Genomic DNA, 17,221 nt, shown 5'->3' on the forward strand with positions numbered 1-17,221 from the left:
GTAGTATAAATATTAATACTAGTTAATACTGGTCATAAAAACCAAGAAACACGATAACTCAAGTTTAACAGCAAGAACTGCCAGCACCAAAAAGCAAAAGGACCAAATAGAAATAAAAAAAAAATAGCAGAAAACGAAAAGTTCAAAGATAGCAATAGAAGATTCTAAGAGTCAAAACCCTAGAACCCAAAGGAGAAAGGTCTCGGAGGCTAGCCACCTGGAATGGGAGCCCAATAGCCCAATCCCAAGAACATATCCCTTTAATAGCAACATTGGCAACCCAATCTGCAGCCTAGTTTAAACTTCCTAAGATCCACTAAAAGCAAAATCATTCGAGGAATTTGTGTGTGTGTGTGTGTGTGTATCATTCAAGGAATCAACCTGTGGAGTGTCAATTGAAAATGGTCCATGCAAGCTCACATGATAGAATAAAAAATATTATTGATTTGACGTTTTGTTAATCATTTTCATACCAAATGATCCTTTAATTAATAATAAAATCAGCCATAATGTTAAATGAAAAAACATAACATGGTTTGAACAAAGAACAATAATCTATAGCGGACCAAAAAGCACATGGAGTCTGGGACTTTAAAGCAAGAACAAGAACAAGGAACAAGATATCATTTAGGAAATTTTCAAAGCAAGAATGCTGTCCATCGAAGGCAGAGATTGGAGAAGGATACGAGGTTGAAGACCTGGAGGGGAATCGAAGTCAAGACATTGCTAGGTAGGGGGAATTGACTTCAATCCTCTGCTTACTCCCTGCTACACAAGCAACAAGTTGGCTGGCAATCAAATTTACAACCACCAAAATCACCATCATTGATGAAAGATGACAACTCCTCTTTTGATTTCACAGCCAGCTTGAAATTGAGGGAAGTTACATTTATGGAGGAGATGTTAGTGGTGGGGATGAAGTTAGGTGTGTGAAGGCAAATATGATAACAATTAGGGGCGAGCATTGGTCGATTTAATTCAGTTCAATGCTAAAATGTGTAAATTTGATCAATTTAAAAACACTAAAAATATAAATTGAATCAAATCAAACCGAACTGAAATTTGACAATTCTATTCTATTGGTTAATTTAATTTTATATTTCATGTTGCGCTGCTTGAACTTGAGACAAGATTTATGTATAAAATTAAGTTCGTAAAGTGATAGTAGCCCATTTTAATGAGGGGTCAGGGTTTCAACTTATTAGATTATATATTTACTTTTATTTAAGTATAAAATTAAACAGAATAAAATAAAATAAAGTAATTAATAAACTAAATATAATTTATAAATTAATAAGTAATATATATTTGTGATAATTTGGTTAGTTTGGTCTATTCGTTTTTAAATATTACTAATCAAATTGAACCAATCAACCAATATCTAGAAAAGAAAACAAATAGACTGAATAAAATTCAATTTAATTTTTAATTTCAATTCAATTTTGCTCACCCCTAATAATAGTGGCTATGAGGGTCAACGTGTCAAAGAGAAGATGCCATGTGAAACAAGTCAATTCCATTAGGCTTGTGATGGAATCTAATTTTGACTATTTTGTTGGAATCAAAATTCTTGAAAATCCAAATGATGAATGCTACGGTACCTAACATGCTGAAATCCAAATTTTATGTCAAATTTCGTTTGCATGTGTAGAATTTTTGCACACCAAATGGGGCCTAACATTGCCTTCCAAGAGTATCATTATGTGTATTACGTAACCAAATATAAAAAAAAAAACAAAAAACATTGTGAACTCTAGAATAGATCTAGTGTACCAAGACAACCAATGCATTCCTTAGCTGCAATATCATCTTTGATTGATGGCAAAAACTGTAAACTACGAGATTAGATGTGGATTGTTTCAAGCTGAAAATACAAACCATCATTTCTGACATGATTTTAACAAGTAAAACAATAAAATCTACGATTGCTGTTTGCTTGGAGAAGAGCTTTTGCTAGAGGTGAGTATCAATTGGTTTGATGCTAAAATGTAAAAAATCAATTGATCGAACAACATTCAAAATACAAACTAAATTGAACTAGACAAGGTAATCAAACTCAATAAGAACCAAACCAAAACTTGACAATCCAGTTCAATCAGTTAATTTAATTTTAAACTTCATGTTAAGCTATTTTGACTCGAGCCAATTTTTTTTTTACTAAAATAAACGAGACTTATTTATAAAATTGAGGTTGTAAAGTGATAGTAACCAATTATAATGAAGAGTTAGGGTTTCAATTTATCAAATTATATATTTACTTTTATTAAATTATAAAATTAAAAAAGAAAATAAAATAAAATAATCAATAAACTAAATATAATTTATAAATTATATATGCATGATAATTTGGTTGATTCAATCTATTTAATTTTAAATCTTATTAATTGAATCGAACTGATCAGTCAAGATATTAAAAAAAAACAAATCAAACCAAAAAACTAAATTGGCTGAATCAAATAAAAAAAATTAATTTAATTTTTAGTTTTGAATTGGTTTTGCTCGCCCCTAACTATTGCACCCAACACGACATGAATATACCCAAATGGTATATAATTTCACTCATATGCTAACGTGGTCACTAACATAATAATTTCACTCATATGCTAATGTGGTTACTAACATACTTTCTTACAGAGAGAATTATGCAACCCAACGATTTATCATATGAAGTTTGAACCCCATTCATGACCTGCAAAAAAGCTATACTTTATTATAAATTTTATTTTCATATTGATGATTAATATTGATCCACACCATCACCATTGGTGAGAGCCAAAATTTTCAACCAGTTCTCTTCGTGATTGTCCTCAAAACATACACAAACTTAAAATGTTACAAGAGCTGGAAATGAGTCACTCAGATCTTCATTAAATTAAAGAACAAATATGGTCGATGTTAATCACAATGTGAGCTCTCCTCAAAAACCAGAAAGAGATACGCTGAAGAGAAGGAAAGCTATTAAAGCAAACATTTGCCCATCCAGCATGATATATTAATTAATTTATTAATTATTAATTACATATTAAGCGTTCCAAACTCCGGCAGAATAATGTCAATTTATATTCCAAGGAAGGATTAGGAAAGTCGAGCTTGCCTCTCCCACTGGAGGTCCGCAGAAAACTCAGAAAGCGCAGCTCGAGGATCACCATTTGAAATAGACCAGTAATATCGAGCAGTTTCACCGTCAACATGCATGCTTCTCCTCAAGGAATCAATTACCCTTCTCTTGCCTTTGACCATGGATATTCTGTTTCCTTCTTCCAAGGGCATTCTATCCGATAGATATCTGCAACTATCGTCCGGTACATCCTCTGGATATATTACTGCTACTTCTCTTTTTGCACAGTCATCCATCTCAATGTAGCATGTTCTGTTAATAAGAATGTCAGGGTTACTTATAGGAATTAAAAGCCTCTCCCTCGAGTATACTCCATGATCACTCATCATGTTGTTCAGACGTTTTATGTCCATGACCTATCAAAATATGAAAATTAGCCTTGCCAAAAAAGTAAACTTCGATACAGTTCATCAATTAAAACAAAATTGCCGTCAACCAGGAAAGCACATACCCAGGATAAGAAAGCTACAACAAAATAGTAAGAAAATTATAATACTGCAAGTATCAGTACACTAAGCCATAACTAAACGATGGCCTTGAGTTAAGAAGTGTACAAGAAAAACGGCATCAACAGCATTCAATGCATTTTAGTATGATTTGACCCTAATAGTTCACTTCCTCTTGGCTTTATACAACTGCTGTCTTTCCCATTCTAGAAATCGATCACTCATACAATTTAAAAGTTGCATTAAAATTATTTGTCACTTGGAGATGGACCCAACAGAAAGGAAGCTGGCATTCATGGAGCTTTCTGTCTCTATCATGCAAAAATCTTCAATATGTAGAATCATAATAGGGGGTGATGGAAGAAGAGCAACACTATGTAGAATTACAATAGCTATTTATTAAATCCGCAGTAGACCAACAGAAAATAACCAAATACAGCTATTTACATTATAAGAGGCTGTCAGCGTTACGAGCTACTTCGGAGATTCTTTGGCCAATCTATAGCAACAAACATACCAATTAATACAACGAGATACCCATTTTTTATTTCAGTTCCCTGAAATCAAAACTCAATGAACTGATAAACCCAATCGAGTTCTGATGTTTTACATATTTAACCATTGATATATTCTGCCTTTGCAAACTGATAAAAGCGCTGATTGGAACTCAATAAATTTGTCGTCGATTGTTGACTAAGTTCTCAAAAATAAACAGAAGAAAGCATTGTGAGCCGGGATAAGTTTGTGGAGAGAGCATAATGCCACTTTATATGAATTTCATTAAGCACCAAAATGCATTTCTTCATTTGCATCCATAGATATTATATAGTAGCTATTACAGGCTTACAGCTAGATGCCGCAAAATCACGATTCATACATACCTGAACCGAGTATCTGACAGCAAGACTGGCAACGGTATCACCACGCACAATCCGATGAGAAACCGCGAACTTTGCCAAACCATTGTCTCTCCAAAAGCTTCCCGACAAGGGATTTCCGACCACACCCTTCAATTTCCAAGGTGATATGAAAGCTCTGATTACAATATCCCTTTCGGAGGCCACCGAGTTCCAAACTCGGCAGACGCATCTCACCCGGAAGAGCGCCGAAATTGGAAGTTTCTCGAATATAATTCGGAGGATGTCCCCGCACGCAAGCGCTGGAAAAACAGAATCCATCGGTGAAATTATAGTAGAACAGCCAAAGGAGGGTGAAGAACGGCTTAGGCTCTCTTCGGACGACGAAGACGAGCTCGACAAGTGAAAATTCATCAGATGCTTGAGAACGTCGTCGTTGCCTTCATCACAACAGCTACCCATTGGTAACGGCGTGAGGTAAGAGGCAAGACGGAGTTCGGATTTTTATGCGGATCATGGAGTTCCGCTTTTTATAAAAAATGATTAAAAAAATGTCTAATTAGGTAGACGGTAGAGGACTTGTGTACCGCAAAAATCAAGTATTTTTAAAATAAAAATAAAGCTTAAAAAACTCCTGCATTTTATTTACAAAATATTTGATATTAAAAAAATGTTTTTTATATTATGTGTATCAAGTATTAAAGAGAAGTTGCATTTCGTTTACAAAAGGCCTACTGAAAAGTTAAATAACTTATTTGACCAATAAAGAAAAGTTAAATAACTTTCTAATTAGTTTCGTATGGTGACACATTTTTAGTAAAAAAACAGACTTCAGATTTTCAGTAGGAAACAAACCTTCAGCAGGATCCTGACTATAATATTAGCCTATACTCAGTACAAGTGTGATTTTCTTATTGAATTTTTTTTATAAAGAAAGCTAAGCCGGTTTATGTATCATGTGTTAATAGTCATCTTATCTAGAATTGTACTTCGAAAATGTGTGACTTGATTGGGAGTTCATCAACAACACACTAAAAGGACTTGGGCTGGAAAGACCTTTTGCCCGACTCATTATGGCTTGTATCAATACAGTTTCTATGAAGGTAATTTGGAATGGGGAGGAATCTCATGAATTCAAATCCTTTCAAGGAATCTGTCAGGGAGACCCATTAAGCCCTTACATCTTTATCCTGCGTGTGGAGAGACTTGAAATGATGATACACAACCTTTTTGAGAAGAAGAAATGGAAGCCCTTGAAGCTCTCAAGTAGAGGCCCACTAATCTTTCATCTTTTCTTTGTTGGTGATCTCATTTTGTTCTTCGAAGCTTCTTTAGAGCAAGTTGCATTAATTAAGAAGGGTATGTCAAAATTTTGTAAAGCTTTAAGGCATAGAATGAATCTCAACAAAATGAAGCTCCTTTGTTCCAAAAGTGTTTGCTTTTAACAAGCCCTCCAATTGAATTAGAATCTAGGAGTTGGACTCACCCCTAACCTTAAGAAATATCTAGGCATTTCCTTCATTCACCAGAAAATCAATAAGGGAATGTTCCTACCTATTGTTCAAAAACTCAAGCTAAAGTTATCCTTGTGGAAAAGTAGCTTCCTTAATATGGCAAGTAGGATGGTCCTTATAAAATTGATAATTTCTTTCCTCCCTTCATACTTCATGCAAATAATGCTTATCCCAATTGAAGTGTTAAAAGAGATAGAGAAACTTAGTAGAAAATTTTTATGGACCAATTGACAAGATCAGAAGAAAATGCATTTAATCTCTTAGGATACTATTAAAGGACAGAAGCAACGCAAGAGACTTAGGATAAAAGATCTTTAATTCTAAAATAAGGCATTCCTCCTGAAATTTTGTTAGGGCCTCATGAACAATTAGAATGCCCTTTGGGTCTAATGCCTTAACACTAAATACAGATGTGGGCAAGGGGAAATGCTAATTATAACTAGAAAGAGGAATGCCTCTCATATTTGGTACAATATCTCTAATATTTGGGAAAAGTTCACTCAAGGGATTAACAAGAGAGTCATAAATAATGATACTACTAGCTTTTGGTAGGATTAATGGGCTCCATTGGATCAACCTCTTATTGAGTATGTGACCAAGTTTAATCAGCCCATTAATTCTGGAGCTAAACTTTATGATATCTTCCTTCATTCGAGTCTTCAAAATTGGCAAAAGTTAAAATGTCACTTCCTTAATAACATCATCAAGAGGATTACAACTATCAAACCTATGATTACTAGATCGGATGACATCTTTTAGTGGACATCAACCAACAATGGCAAATTTTCAATCCGATTTGCCTATTTTTTTTTTAAAGATAGACTACTGGTTGATTCCAATTAGATGTGGAAGCATTTATGGAAGTGGTTGTTATCAAAAAAATTAAAATACTTCCTGTGGCAAATCCTATATGAGAGACTTCCTAGTAACCTTATCTGTGCCCAGAGAGGGCTGACAACTGGTCCTAACTGCCTGTTTGAGTATGGCTGTGTGGAAAGTGTCCTTCATATCTTGAGAGAGTGTGTGAGAGCAAAATAACTTTGGGAGAGAGTGATTAAACCTGTTTATTATGACTTTTTCTTTTCTTGTGATTTATATGATTGCATTTTATGTAACTCAACACATAAACTTGCTAAAAACTCTTTTAAATACTAGCAGTGGATAAAGGTGTTTACCAACATATGCTGGCTTTTATGAATGATAAGATGTAAAGTGATTTTTAAAGGTACCTAATATTCTAGATATGGACTTATTCTAAGATGTAAAAGATACTTGATGGAAGAAAGTGATTTACTGCAACTTGACTCTTCATAATAAGTCAAGGAGCATACCCATGATCTTAAGTAGTCTGCACCACTACTAGGAGTCATATGAGTGGATATGGATGCTTCTAAGAACATGCACAATAATGCAACTTACGGGACTAGCAAGAAATTTAACAAGTGAATGGTTTGAGGTTTTCAAAAGAACTTAGGCAATATCCCAATTACTATTACTGAAATTTAAGCCATAAAATATGGCATCGACCTGTATGGAAACAATTGAGTAGAACGGTATGGATGTACTTGAATTCACTAAATGCCATAAATCCCATCTGTAGAGGAATTGCTCTCGACCATCCTTTTTATGATGAGATTTTGGTAACATAAGCCCTTTTGTAGACTTATCAAGATATCAAACTTATCTTTATGCCTTGTGAGATAAACTGCTATGCAAATTACTTAGCCAAGATAGCACACTCATGCCTAAGCTCTCTTTCAAGATACTCTACACAACTCCTAAAAGCTGCAAACCTTTTCTTTTGTATGATAAAAGTAAGAACATACCCCACTTGAATTGATTGCTTTCTTTATGTTTTTTCTTTCGAGCTTTTAACTAGCTACTTATTATCAATTAAAAAAATAAAGAAAATCTACGGACTTGAATATGATTGTGAATTTTGTGATAATTCTGACAATGATGATAAATGAGTTGGTAAATGGAGGAATACTAGAAAGGCCTAAGCAACGTGGGTTCCCTTGTTGATATCAATGTCCTCCTTTTAATGATAATGACAACCATGGACCTAAACAAATTAAAAGAAAATAGATAGGACTCTTAATTCCCTCCAATGAAAGAAGTTCTCTCTTTGAGCTTTTAAAAGAAGTAGGTTATGAAGATCTTCTTCTACTAGAAAGACTTGACCCTATGGTCCCAACATTCTAACCTGCTGAAATGTAAGCTTTACCATGTATAACAATGATGAGATAACATGAGAAAGATTTCTCTCTTTTAGAATGTAAATCTGATGATAGAACAAAGGTGACTAGTAGACCATTCATTATAGCTATTGAAGTCACTCATCAAGGAACTTTCAAGCCTATCCAAGCAACAAAAGAAATTCTCAATTACCAGTAGTCTCACAACATTGTTCACTATTAGTCAAAGCAAAGTCTTGCGTATGATTGACTCTAACTTAACTATCTCATAAATAGAATTGATATCTTATATTTATAAGTTAATTAGATGGATGAACAAGTTAAAGCTTATACACAAGGCTTTCTTGGAAAGGACAATAATTGGATACAGATCTTAGAAGATATATCGATGAGAGGTATTTTGGCACTGATTTTGCAAAAAAGAGCAAGAACTTTTCAAAATTCAAAAAGAAATGCAGAGAACAGAAGCTGACCTAGCCAAAAACCAATCTAAGGCAATTTATAAATCCTATCCCATCTATCCTGTTGTGATTCCACTAAGACGATTTCCCTCATATACTTTTATAAAACCCTACTTATCCTACAGAGAGTGATTATGGTAAGATTTTTAAAATGTCTTACCTTATTCTCAGATGAGCCTAAAAGAAACCAATAAAGCTACTATCACAACCAATACAATCATAGCCAGTTCAATAGCCTGTCCATACTAAACCTCAAATACTAACCTTTTTCATCCTTTTTAAATCCTTTAAAATTTTATCCTATCAAGCCCTTGAAAATATCAACATCTCCTCCTTCACCACTAAAACAAAGAAAACCTCTATCTTTTGAGAAAGCCATAGTAGACCCACCAATAACCATTGCTTCTATTAAAAAAACTATTTTTGAACAGGCCTACACTAAGGAAGATTTATATTTAGTTATTTCAAATGAACTCTTATCTAAAAGCTCAAAATCTGAGGATGATCAACATTTAATTGATATTATCAAAAATTTTCATGGTATAAAATCCTCCTCTTGAACCAGTTGTAGAGGATCCTGAAGATGATCCAAGATTTATGGAAGACAATTACACAAAAACTAGTACTCATAGTTCTAATCCATCCTCTGGACTATGGTTTACTTTTGATTATCTACCTCCTCATAAATGAAGGGACAAACTTCATGAGTTTAGAGCTTACATAGATTTACGGATGGCCAGGCAAGATGTAACCCTTCAATTGGTACTATCAGAATTCCTCTCGAGAATGATTGAAAATTTGATAGAATGGTTCCAACATCTTAATAAGAACTATAAAATACAAAAAAACTAGACTTTCTAATGCAGTATCACTCTTAAGAATGATCCATAAAGAATTTCTTATGTAGCCAGAAAGGAGTTCTTTGAAATGAAGTGTTACTTATTGAATTGAAGAGATTTATAGATGCATTTTTAATGAATATTTGAAAAATACTACATATGTTAAATGGTTCCTGTGATATTAATCTTAGGTATACGTTCGTTGCTTCATTACTAGATAAGTTACAACTAGAGTTGTGCATGGCCATTAATGCTTTACAAAGAAATATGTCCTAAATCTCTCTCATATAAATCTATTAACTAGTTCTTTCCACCTTAGATAAACCTTGTGAGCAGCAAAAATTCTTTAAGTCAATATTTAAGGGATAACCAAGATTACAACTCACATGTAAAAAGGCATACTTAAAGATTAAATACAAAAACCATGATCAATATTCTTGCAAAGAAGAAATGTTATTTTCCATAAATAAAGGCATAAAAAGGATAAATGTAACATCTTAAAAATTGAACCTCCTATTAATTGGAATAGTTAAAGATAATTAAGTGAGATTAGTATGGTATAGGGACAGAGAAGACTAATAAGTATTTTGGGTTAGGTTTTTAGCCTTAGAGCATTATAAATGGGTATGTTAATACATGTAAATGATTTTATAATCATGAATTACAATGCTAGATCTCCTCTTTCTATTTTGGTGTTAATAAGGATTAGAAGTTGAAAATGAGATATAGGCTTAACTAGGTGCATGATGGTCTAGTCAAAATTGGAGAAAAACTAAGGAAAGTGGCTCTGTGCCATATGTCGCTATGCATGCATGGGATGCTATAATGCATAAGTTATAGAAACACAAATAAACCCTCTTTGTGTCACATGCTGTGGCGCGTGACATTTACTTCGACGCATGAACCAAAACTAAAAGTAAAAAAGGAATAAATTAACTCAAAAAATAAAGGGAGGCAAAGAGGTTTGAGAGAGGGAATGAAGAGCATGAGTTTTATTCTATTAAGGCTCAGAATGTAGACTAATTTAGAGCATTCTAAGGCCTTTGATCACTTAAGGTAAGCTCTCTACTTCTCTTTATTCATTCATTTACCTCCCTTGATAGATTTTTAGTTAGGGTTTAATTATAGGAAGTGATTTTTAGACCTATATGATGATGGGTCCGAACTCATTAGTCTAAATAAGGCTAATGGGAGTTGTTTGAGATATCTAAATCTAGGCTTGATGACTCTTAGTGTTTTTAGGCTTGAACTTTCATTAATGGATGGACATTAGACTCTTTAAGTTTGATTTTGGATTGTTTGACAAAATATTGAGAATTATTTAAGTTAATATGAGCCAAAGAGAGTTGATAAACCTAATATGTAAGCTTAAACTTTAGAAATGAAAGTTTTTGGTATTTTTGGTATTGAAATAGGAAGTTAGAATTGTGCAAATGGTGATATTAATGAGTATGGATATGGTTAATTGTAGATTGATCTTTTATACACTGCTTTGAACTTGAGATCAAGTTTTGGAGGTAATAGTAGAGGGGTAAACCTTTGGCCAATCAAAAGTTTGAGGTAATTAGGAGAATTTATCTTGTGTAGTTGTATGTTAATTGATTTATATTTTTTAAAATGATAAGTGATTAGCAAGAATGATTGATATTTTATATATACTATTATGTAGCATGTTTTTTAAATGCACAAACAAAGTTATGATGAGCTCTTAATCATAACAGGATGAGTGAAATATTAAAATTACATGTTTAGTTATGATAATGATTGTGATATCTATGGAATATGTGATGATGATATTGTAACACAAAAATGAATGGTTATATGTATTATTAGGAAAATTTGATATGATATGGTAAGCAATGTGACTTGAATATATGGTAATGAAATGATGGGAAATTGAATATGTGATTGTGCTTGTGTGCCTTGAGAAATGTATAATAAAATAAGTACATGATTATTACATTTCACATACTAATAAATAATTAGGCACATTGTTGTGGTTGATAACATGCTGTATATGAGCAAGAGTGATTGCATGATCGTATTGGAGAGAATTTGTCTAGGGAGAGGAGTAGAGATAAAATACACGTGGTATTGACTACTTATTTTTGGAATTGGAAGCTAGCTTGGCTACTAATTGTTAAAATCAAAAGATAACTACTGTCCTACTATTTGTCGAGGGACTGTCCCATTATTTATTGAAGAACTCGAACCTAATTATCTTTACTTGTTTATGATGAGCTTAAGGTTTACAACACCTTAGAGATTCAAGAATAGGAGAAACATGGTCTGAGAGTGAGAGTAATGACTTTACCCAGCTTGTTCCTCATAGTTAGTAAGCTTGGGTAGTCTATTCACATACACGAAGCCCTATTTAATTTAAATCCTTTGGGTTCAATCATAAAGTATAAGGTTGGTTTGATCATGCATATTATCCAATATGTCATATGGTTATTAAGTGTGTGGCAAGTCATGATATATAAGTTGGCCATTGTCGCATAGTTGTTATTATTGTGGCAATGTGCATTATCTATTTAATTTGGCTATTGTCATATAGTTGTTAATATTGTAGCAATGTGTCTTATTATTTGATTTGTGAAGAGATGAGAATTGATTGTTTATACGAAATGACATGAGATATTTATGAAATTCTAAGATATGTGATTGTATGCCTCGTATATAATTTGTTCTAAAAATATCAACTAAGTTTTGAAAACATCAAGTAATATGCAATTGCATACAATAGAAGAACTTTAGTTATTAAGTAATTGTACTCACCCAGCTCTAAATATTTTATAGGCTATAGCTTATATATTAAAAAGGAAAAGGCTTTGGAGGTTTAGGAATCATGTTCCTATTGTAAATCACTTTATATTATAATGTGTAATTCACGATGATATTGCCAGCTAGGATTGTGATTTTAAAAGAATGTATTTGCTTTCACCATATACTTGTTATTTCAATTTATATTTTAGGCCTTATGTGTTGTGTAGTGTAAACCGGGAATAGCCTTGACAAGGCCAAAATACTAGTACAAATAGATTATTATAGATAGGTATGTTAATGCATGCAAATGATTTTATAGTCATGAATTGCAATGCTAGATCTTCTCCTTCTATTTTGATGTTAATGAGGATTGGGAGTTGAAAATGAGATCTAGACTTTACTTAGTACACGTGGTGTACAGCTAAGTAAACAGGTTTAACTCAACAGGCTGGCCCATTAGCTCACCAAGTTTAGTGGTTTAGGCTAAGAAAAGGAGCCATTTTCAAAAATTGGTTAGGCTGGTATAAATATAAAAAATAACAAGCTAAATAGGCTAGGTTGCTTAATCTAAAGGCCAGCTCATAGTTTGTTTGTTTTTTTTTTTAAAATCTAAATCTAGCTAGCAGTTACTTTCCCATTTTGTCTTGATCTCACAAATGTATGCATAGTCGCACATACCTAGCTTCTCCATTCTCTTTTTTTTACTCATTGATAATTTTATATAATGATATTTCTTTATTCTTTAAAATCCTTAAGCTTAAAAATGCTTAAGAAAGAACTTTACTCCCTAAAAGCTTAAGAACTTTGCCTTCATCTTGTTTTCTCCTCTAGATTGTCACAAGCGCTGTTGTAGATCATCAAAGCTTACGCTCTCAATCTTGCCTGTGCCTTTAAAAGACTTGAAATCTTGTGCTCTTGCAAATTATCTTCATCTCACTTAAGCCTCTCTATGACCATGCATTCTTAGGGAGAAAAGGAAAAGATAGAGACTTGGTCCTTGCCTTGAAATTTCTATGGATTTAAGTTTCAAGTTTGATTTATGCCTTCAATTCAAAAGAAAATACTTCTTATTTTGCAACCAATATTTTTTGGAGCTTCTAGCAGAGCATTAGAAGCTTGGAACATTTAAAAAAGTCCTTCCAATATGCAGTCGGCTATTAAATCAAAGTTTCTTCCTTAGTCTCCTATTCATAGATCTACCTTTCTCTATCTTACACTTGCACTCCATATCACCATACTTCTTGTGTTTAGATTATGTCTCAATTCTTTTAGCTTCCTTTACATTAAACTAACATTCTATTAGTTACTTTCCTTGTAATGATCACTTTTTATTTAAGGCCCTTACTTGGACTGTGAAGCGTGGGGGTACATCTATCTTCTTTATTCACTTGATTCTAATGCTTTTCTTTAGAAAACTGAAAGGTTATTATAGTAGAAGTTAAATAAAATGGAAGTTAAAACTTAAAAACTGAAATTTTTTATCCACTTAATTTCTAATTTGCTCATTGCTATAGTAGAGTCCTTTCATGTGGCTTATAGGATGTGCTCTAATAAGATTTATGGGAGTAGTGATCTGATTTTGGTGTATATAACTTATATAAATTTTAAATAATTTTAAAGAAAGGAAACTGGTGCATTTTGTGAGCTAACCCATAGGCTGGCCAACTCGCTAATCAATGGGTTGGGTTAGGTTTTCCTAACTTGTTTATCTGGTGGGTTAGCCTTAACCCAACCCATTAAAACGCTGGCCCGTGCGGGCCAATTTATGACCCACTTGCCTAGTATTAATGTAGTGTGTTACATATGTCATCTTAAGCCTATTGAGTGTGCTCTAGGTAGGGCTATACAAATGTCCTTCATTCTGGTCCGACCCAATTTGACTTGCAATGGTCTTGTCCTGTCCAGTCAATATAAATACTAGTCCTTTAAAATTAAAAAGACTAAAAAGATCAGATTATTTCTTTGAATTAGACTAGACATAAGACTAAGCATCTAGACCACTCGATACAGTCTAATGCCATTAATTTATTAAATATCATTATAATTCATTTATTTTTGACAAATACTTTAAGTGTAATTGACGTTAAGGATATGATTGTGTGAAGATTTATTGAGTTTATTTATAATTTATTATTATAATATAGTGCTGTTGAAGTTCATTTATTATTGTTTTTATTAAAGTTGTAAATTTAAATCATTTGGATTGTAATTGAAATATTTTTTGTTGTTATTGAAAATTATTATGAATTTATTATGATAAGTGTTTTTATTATCTTAATTGAGTTTATTAGGTTGAAATAGATTATTATCTCTCATAGATAAAAAAGGAAAAAAAAGTTAAGTGAGTATTTGACTAATAGGACCAGTCTCTTAATTTTATAAATCAAGTCCGATCTTATTAATTTTTGAGTTATCGCTAGGCAAGACCTGACTACAGGTTGCCTAACCCAATCCTTTTCATAAAGGAGATCAGACTTCTGGTTAGACTGAAGTTTAGTGCCATCTAATCTTTTATACAGCCTTAGGTTTAAGTGTTAGTGGTAGCTTTTAGCGCTTGAATATTGGGTTTGGACGCCCCTGTATTGCACAAAGTGTAAAATGTTGAGAAAATATATTTGGGAGTCTAACTTTTTCGTGTGAAATTATTTGGAAGTAAGACAAGTGATATTAATTATATTATGAAAAGAGCTTTTTATAGATACCTAAATTACCTCAATTCGATGTCGGATGGAGAAATAAGGTGCGAGAAAAGTTCACCTTAGTGAATTGTCAAACCATGCAATGCGCCGCAGCACATGACACAATGACGAGTATGTTGCGACTCATTCCCTTGTTCCTATGCTGAATTACTATTTTCAATATAAATGCACATATTTTGAACCCTTTTAGAATCTTATGACCTCATAATTACATTTTACTTTAATTTTAATTATCAAATGATCTTTGAATATTCTTATAAGTTTGAAAACTTGGGATCCTAATTTGTGAAAATATGACTTGATTTCATAAGTATTATGAAAACTGTCAACCATGATTAGGAAATTTATCTGGGGTTAATCTTATGGTTACTTAAGAGTTTGTGATAAAAAGTTGAATTAGCAAGAGTGGCCTTACAAAAACTCTTTTTGCAAAAAGAATAGGCATCTACATACTACAAGCGTTGCGGCATGTGGCATAGAGAACTCTGCTTCACTCGAGTGACTCATACATTATGGCCATGATGTGTGTGCCATAACATATGGCACAGAGATGCTTTCTTTTGTTTTTCTCCAATTTTGAGGCCTAGACACCCTAACTTTATTTCAGACCTAATTCTAAGGCTAAAATCATCGCCCAAAGCACTTGTTGGAACCCTCTAACCACACACCACATTAACATATTTAGTTGACCTTATTTTGACTTAGCTAAATTAGGTCTAATTTTCTCGAATGTTACATTTTCTTGAAAAGATTTAAAAATTTTTCAACATTTTCATTTTGCTTTTTCAAAATATCCATTTGCATATTAGATAGCAACTTATGTTTTGCTTTGATATTTTGAGAGCTGAGACTAATAAATTGTAATTGCTGCAAAATCCATGTGAGATGTAAAAGCTTGTATTAACTCAATGTTAATAAACTTATTCATCAATTTCAAACTTGTATTCCTCCTAACATTTTTCCAATGCTTAATCTTCTAAGGATGTATATTTTTTAAAATATTCATAAGTGTTTTCATGAAAAGTGAGAAAATTTTTAGAATAACTATTTGCATTTTTAGAATATCCATAGGTATTTTCATGAAAAATAAGTAAATTTTTAGAATCATCATTTATCTTTTCAAAATATTTATATGTGTTTTCATGAAAAATAGGTAGATTTTTAGAATAATTATTTTCATTTTCAAAACATCCTCACGCATTTTTATGGAAAAAATAGAAAATTTTTAGAATATGCATTTATAGTATTCAAATAACAACATGTGATATTAATCTAAGTTAACAATTTTTAAAATATCAAAAGATGTTATTCAAATAAATGAAAATTTTCTTACATATAATTAAAGTTCATATGCATATAGTGAAATAATCGCTGCATATGACTAAAGATTTGTGCTTTTAATATTTCAAAATGTTTCTAGGTTAAGAATTTATAGAATATCAAAAGTTATTATTTAAATAAAAAGAAGTTTTCTCATATATAATTGAATTTTAAATGCATATAATGGAAGAATCATTGCATATGATTGAATTGCAATGTATGACCAAAAACCTTTGCTTCTAATATTATAGAATACTTCTAAACTAAATTTTTTTGGAACAAATAAAGTTTTCTTACATACAATTAAAGTTCAAATGTATATAATGAATGAATCGTTATATATGACTAAGGATCCCTGTTTCTAGTATTCAAGAATGTTTCTAAGTTAAGAATTTTTATAATATCAAAAGTTGTTATTTGAATAAATAAAAGTTTACTTGCATATAATTGAATTTTAAATGCATATAGCAAAAAAATTGTTACATATGATTGAAGACCCTTGCTTCTACTATTCCAAATTGACATATTGACACTAAAAGATCTTATATTAAGTGTTGACATGAAATTATTGATAAGAAAAGAATTTGCGACATATTAACAGTGAAGGACCTTGTGTGAAATATTAAAAGCAAAAGATTTCATTCAACCTTTTTTTTTTTAATCAGTGAGGACATTTTTATGATTTAATCCTCAATAATTAGTGCCAGCAAAGGTTTTCAATGCTAAATCTCTCTTAAGTTATTTTCAGTAATTATTTTGATAGTGAAGTATTTTATGGCACTTTTCTCTAATAATTGTATTTATTTAAATATTGATATTTAATATATGGAGGCTATAAACCACTTTTTATTTTTTAAAAAGGAAAGGAAAAATATAATCATTGATTCCTATAATTTTATCGGGTTTGGCTTTTAATCCCTTTAGTTTTTTTTTTCTAGAGTTTTTAATCCCTATAATTTAAGAAAGATTGGATGACATTTATTTTTCAGGTCCCTATAGTTTT

The 17,221-nt window shown here is 32.0% G+C and overlaps 1 protein-coding gene across 1 annotated transcript; it reads right to left on the minus strand.

Annotated features, from left to right (window-relative positions):
• Positions 1-2,839: 2,839 nt before the first annotated feature.
• Positions 2,840-4,909, minus strand: LOC129295875 (F-box protein At1g55000-like). Its single transcript, XM_054934465.1, has 2 exons — positions 4,446-4,909; positions 2,840-3,474 (listed from the first exon to the last, which is right to left on the minus strand). The coding sequence occupies exons 1-2, from the start codon at positions 4,881-4,883 to the stop codon at positions 3,076-3,078; spliced, it is 837 nt and encodes a 278-aa protein (XP_054790440.1). The 5' UTR covers positions 4,884-4,909; the 3' UTR covers positions 2,840-3,075.
• Positions 4,910-17,221: the final 12,312 nt, after the last annotated feature.

The sequence above is a fragment of the Prosopis cineraria genome, unplaced genomic scaffold, assembly GCF_029017545.1.
Source record: "Prosopis cineraria cultivar Desert tree isolate PC_DT_omini unplaced genomic scaffold, ASM2901754v1 PC207, whole genome shotgun sequence".
Lineage (NCBI taxonomy): Eukaryota > Viridiplantae > Streptophyta > Magnoliopsida > Fabales > Fabaceae > Prosopis > Prosopis cineraria.

Excerpts from the sequence above, each read along its gene's own strand:
- LOC129295875 (XM_054934465.1), bottom strand. The coding sequence starts at position 4,883 with ATGGGTAGCTGTTGTGATGAAGGCAACGACGACGTTCTCAAGCATCTG. Across the intron at positions 3,475-4,445 it reads CTGTCAGATACTCGGTTCAG|GTCATGGACATAAAACGTCT; the intron begins GTATGTATGAAT and ends ATATTTTGATAG.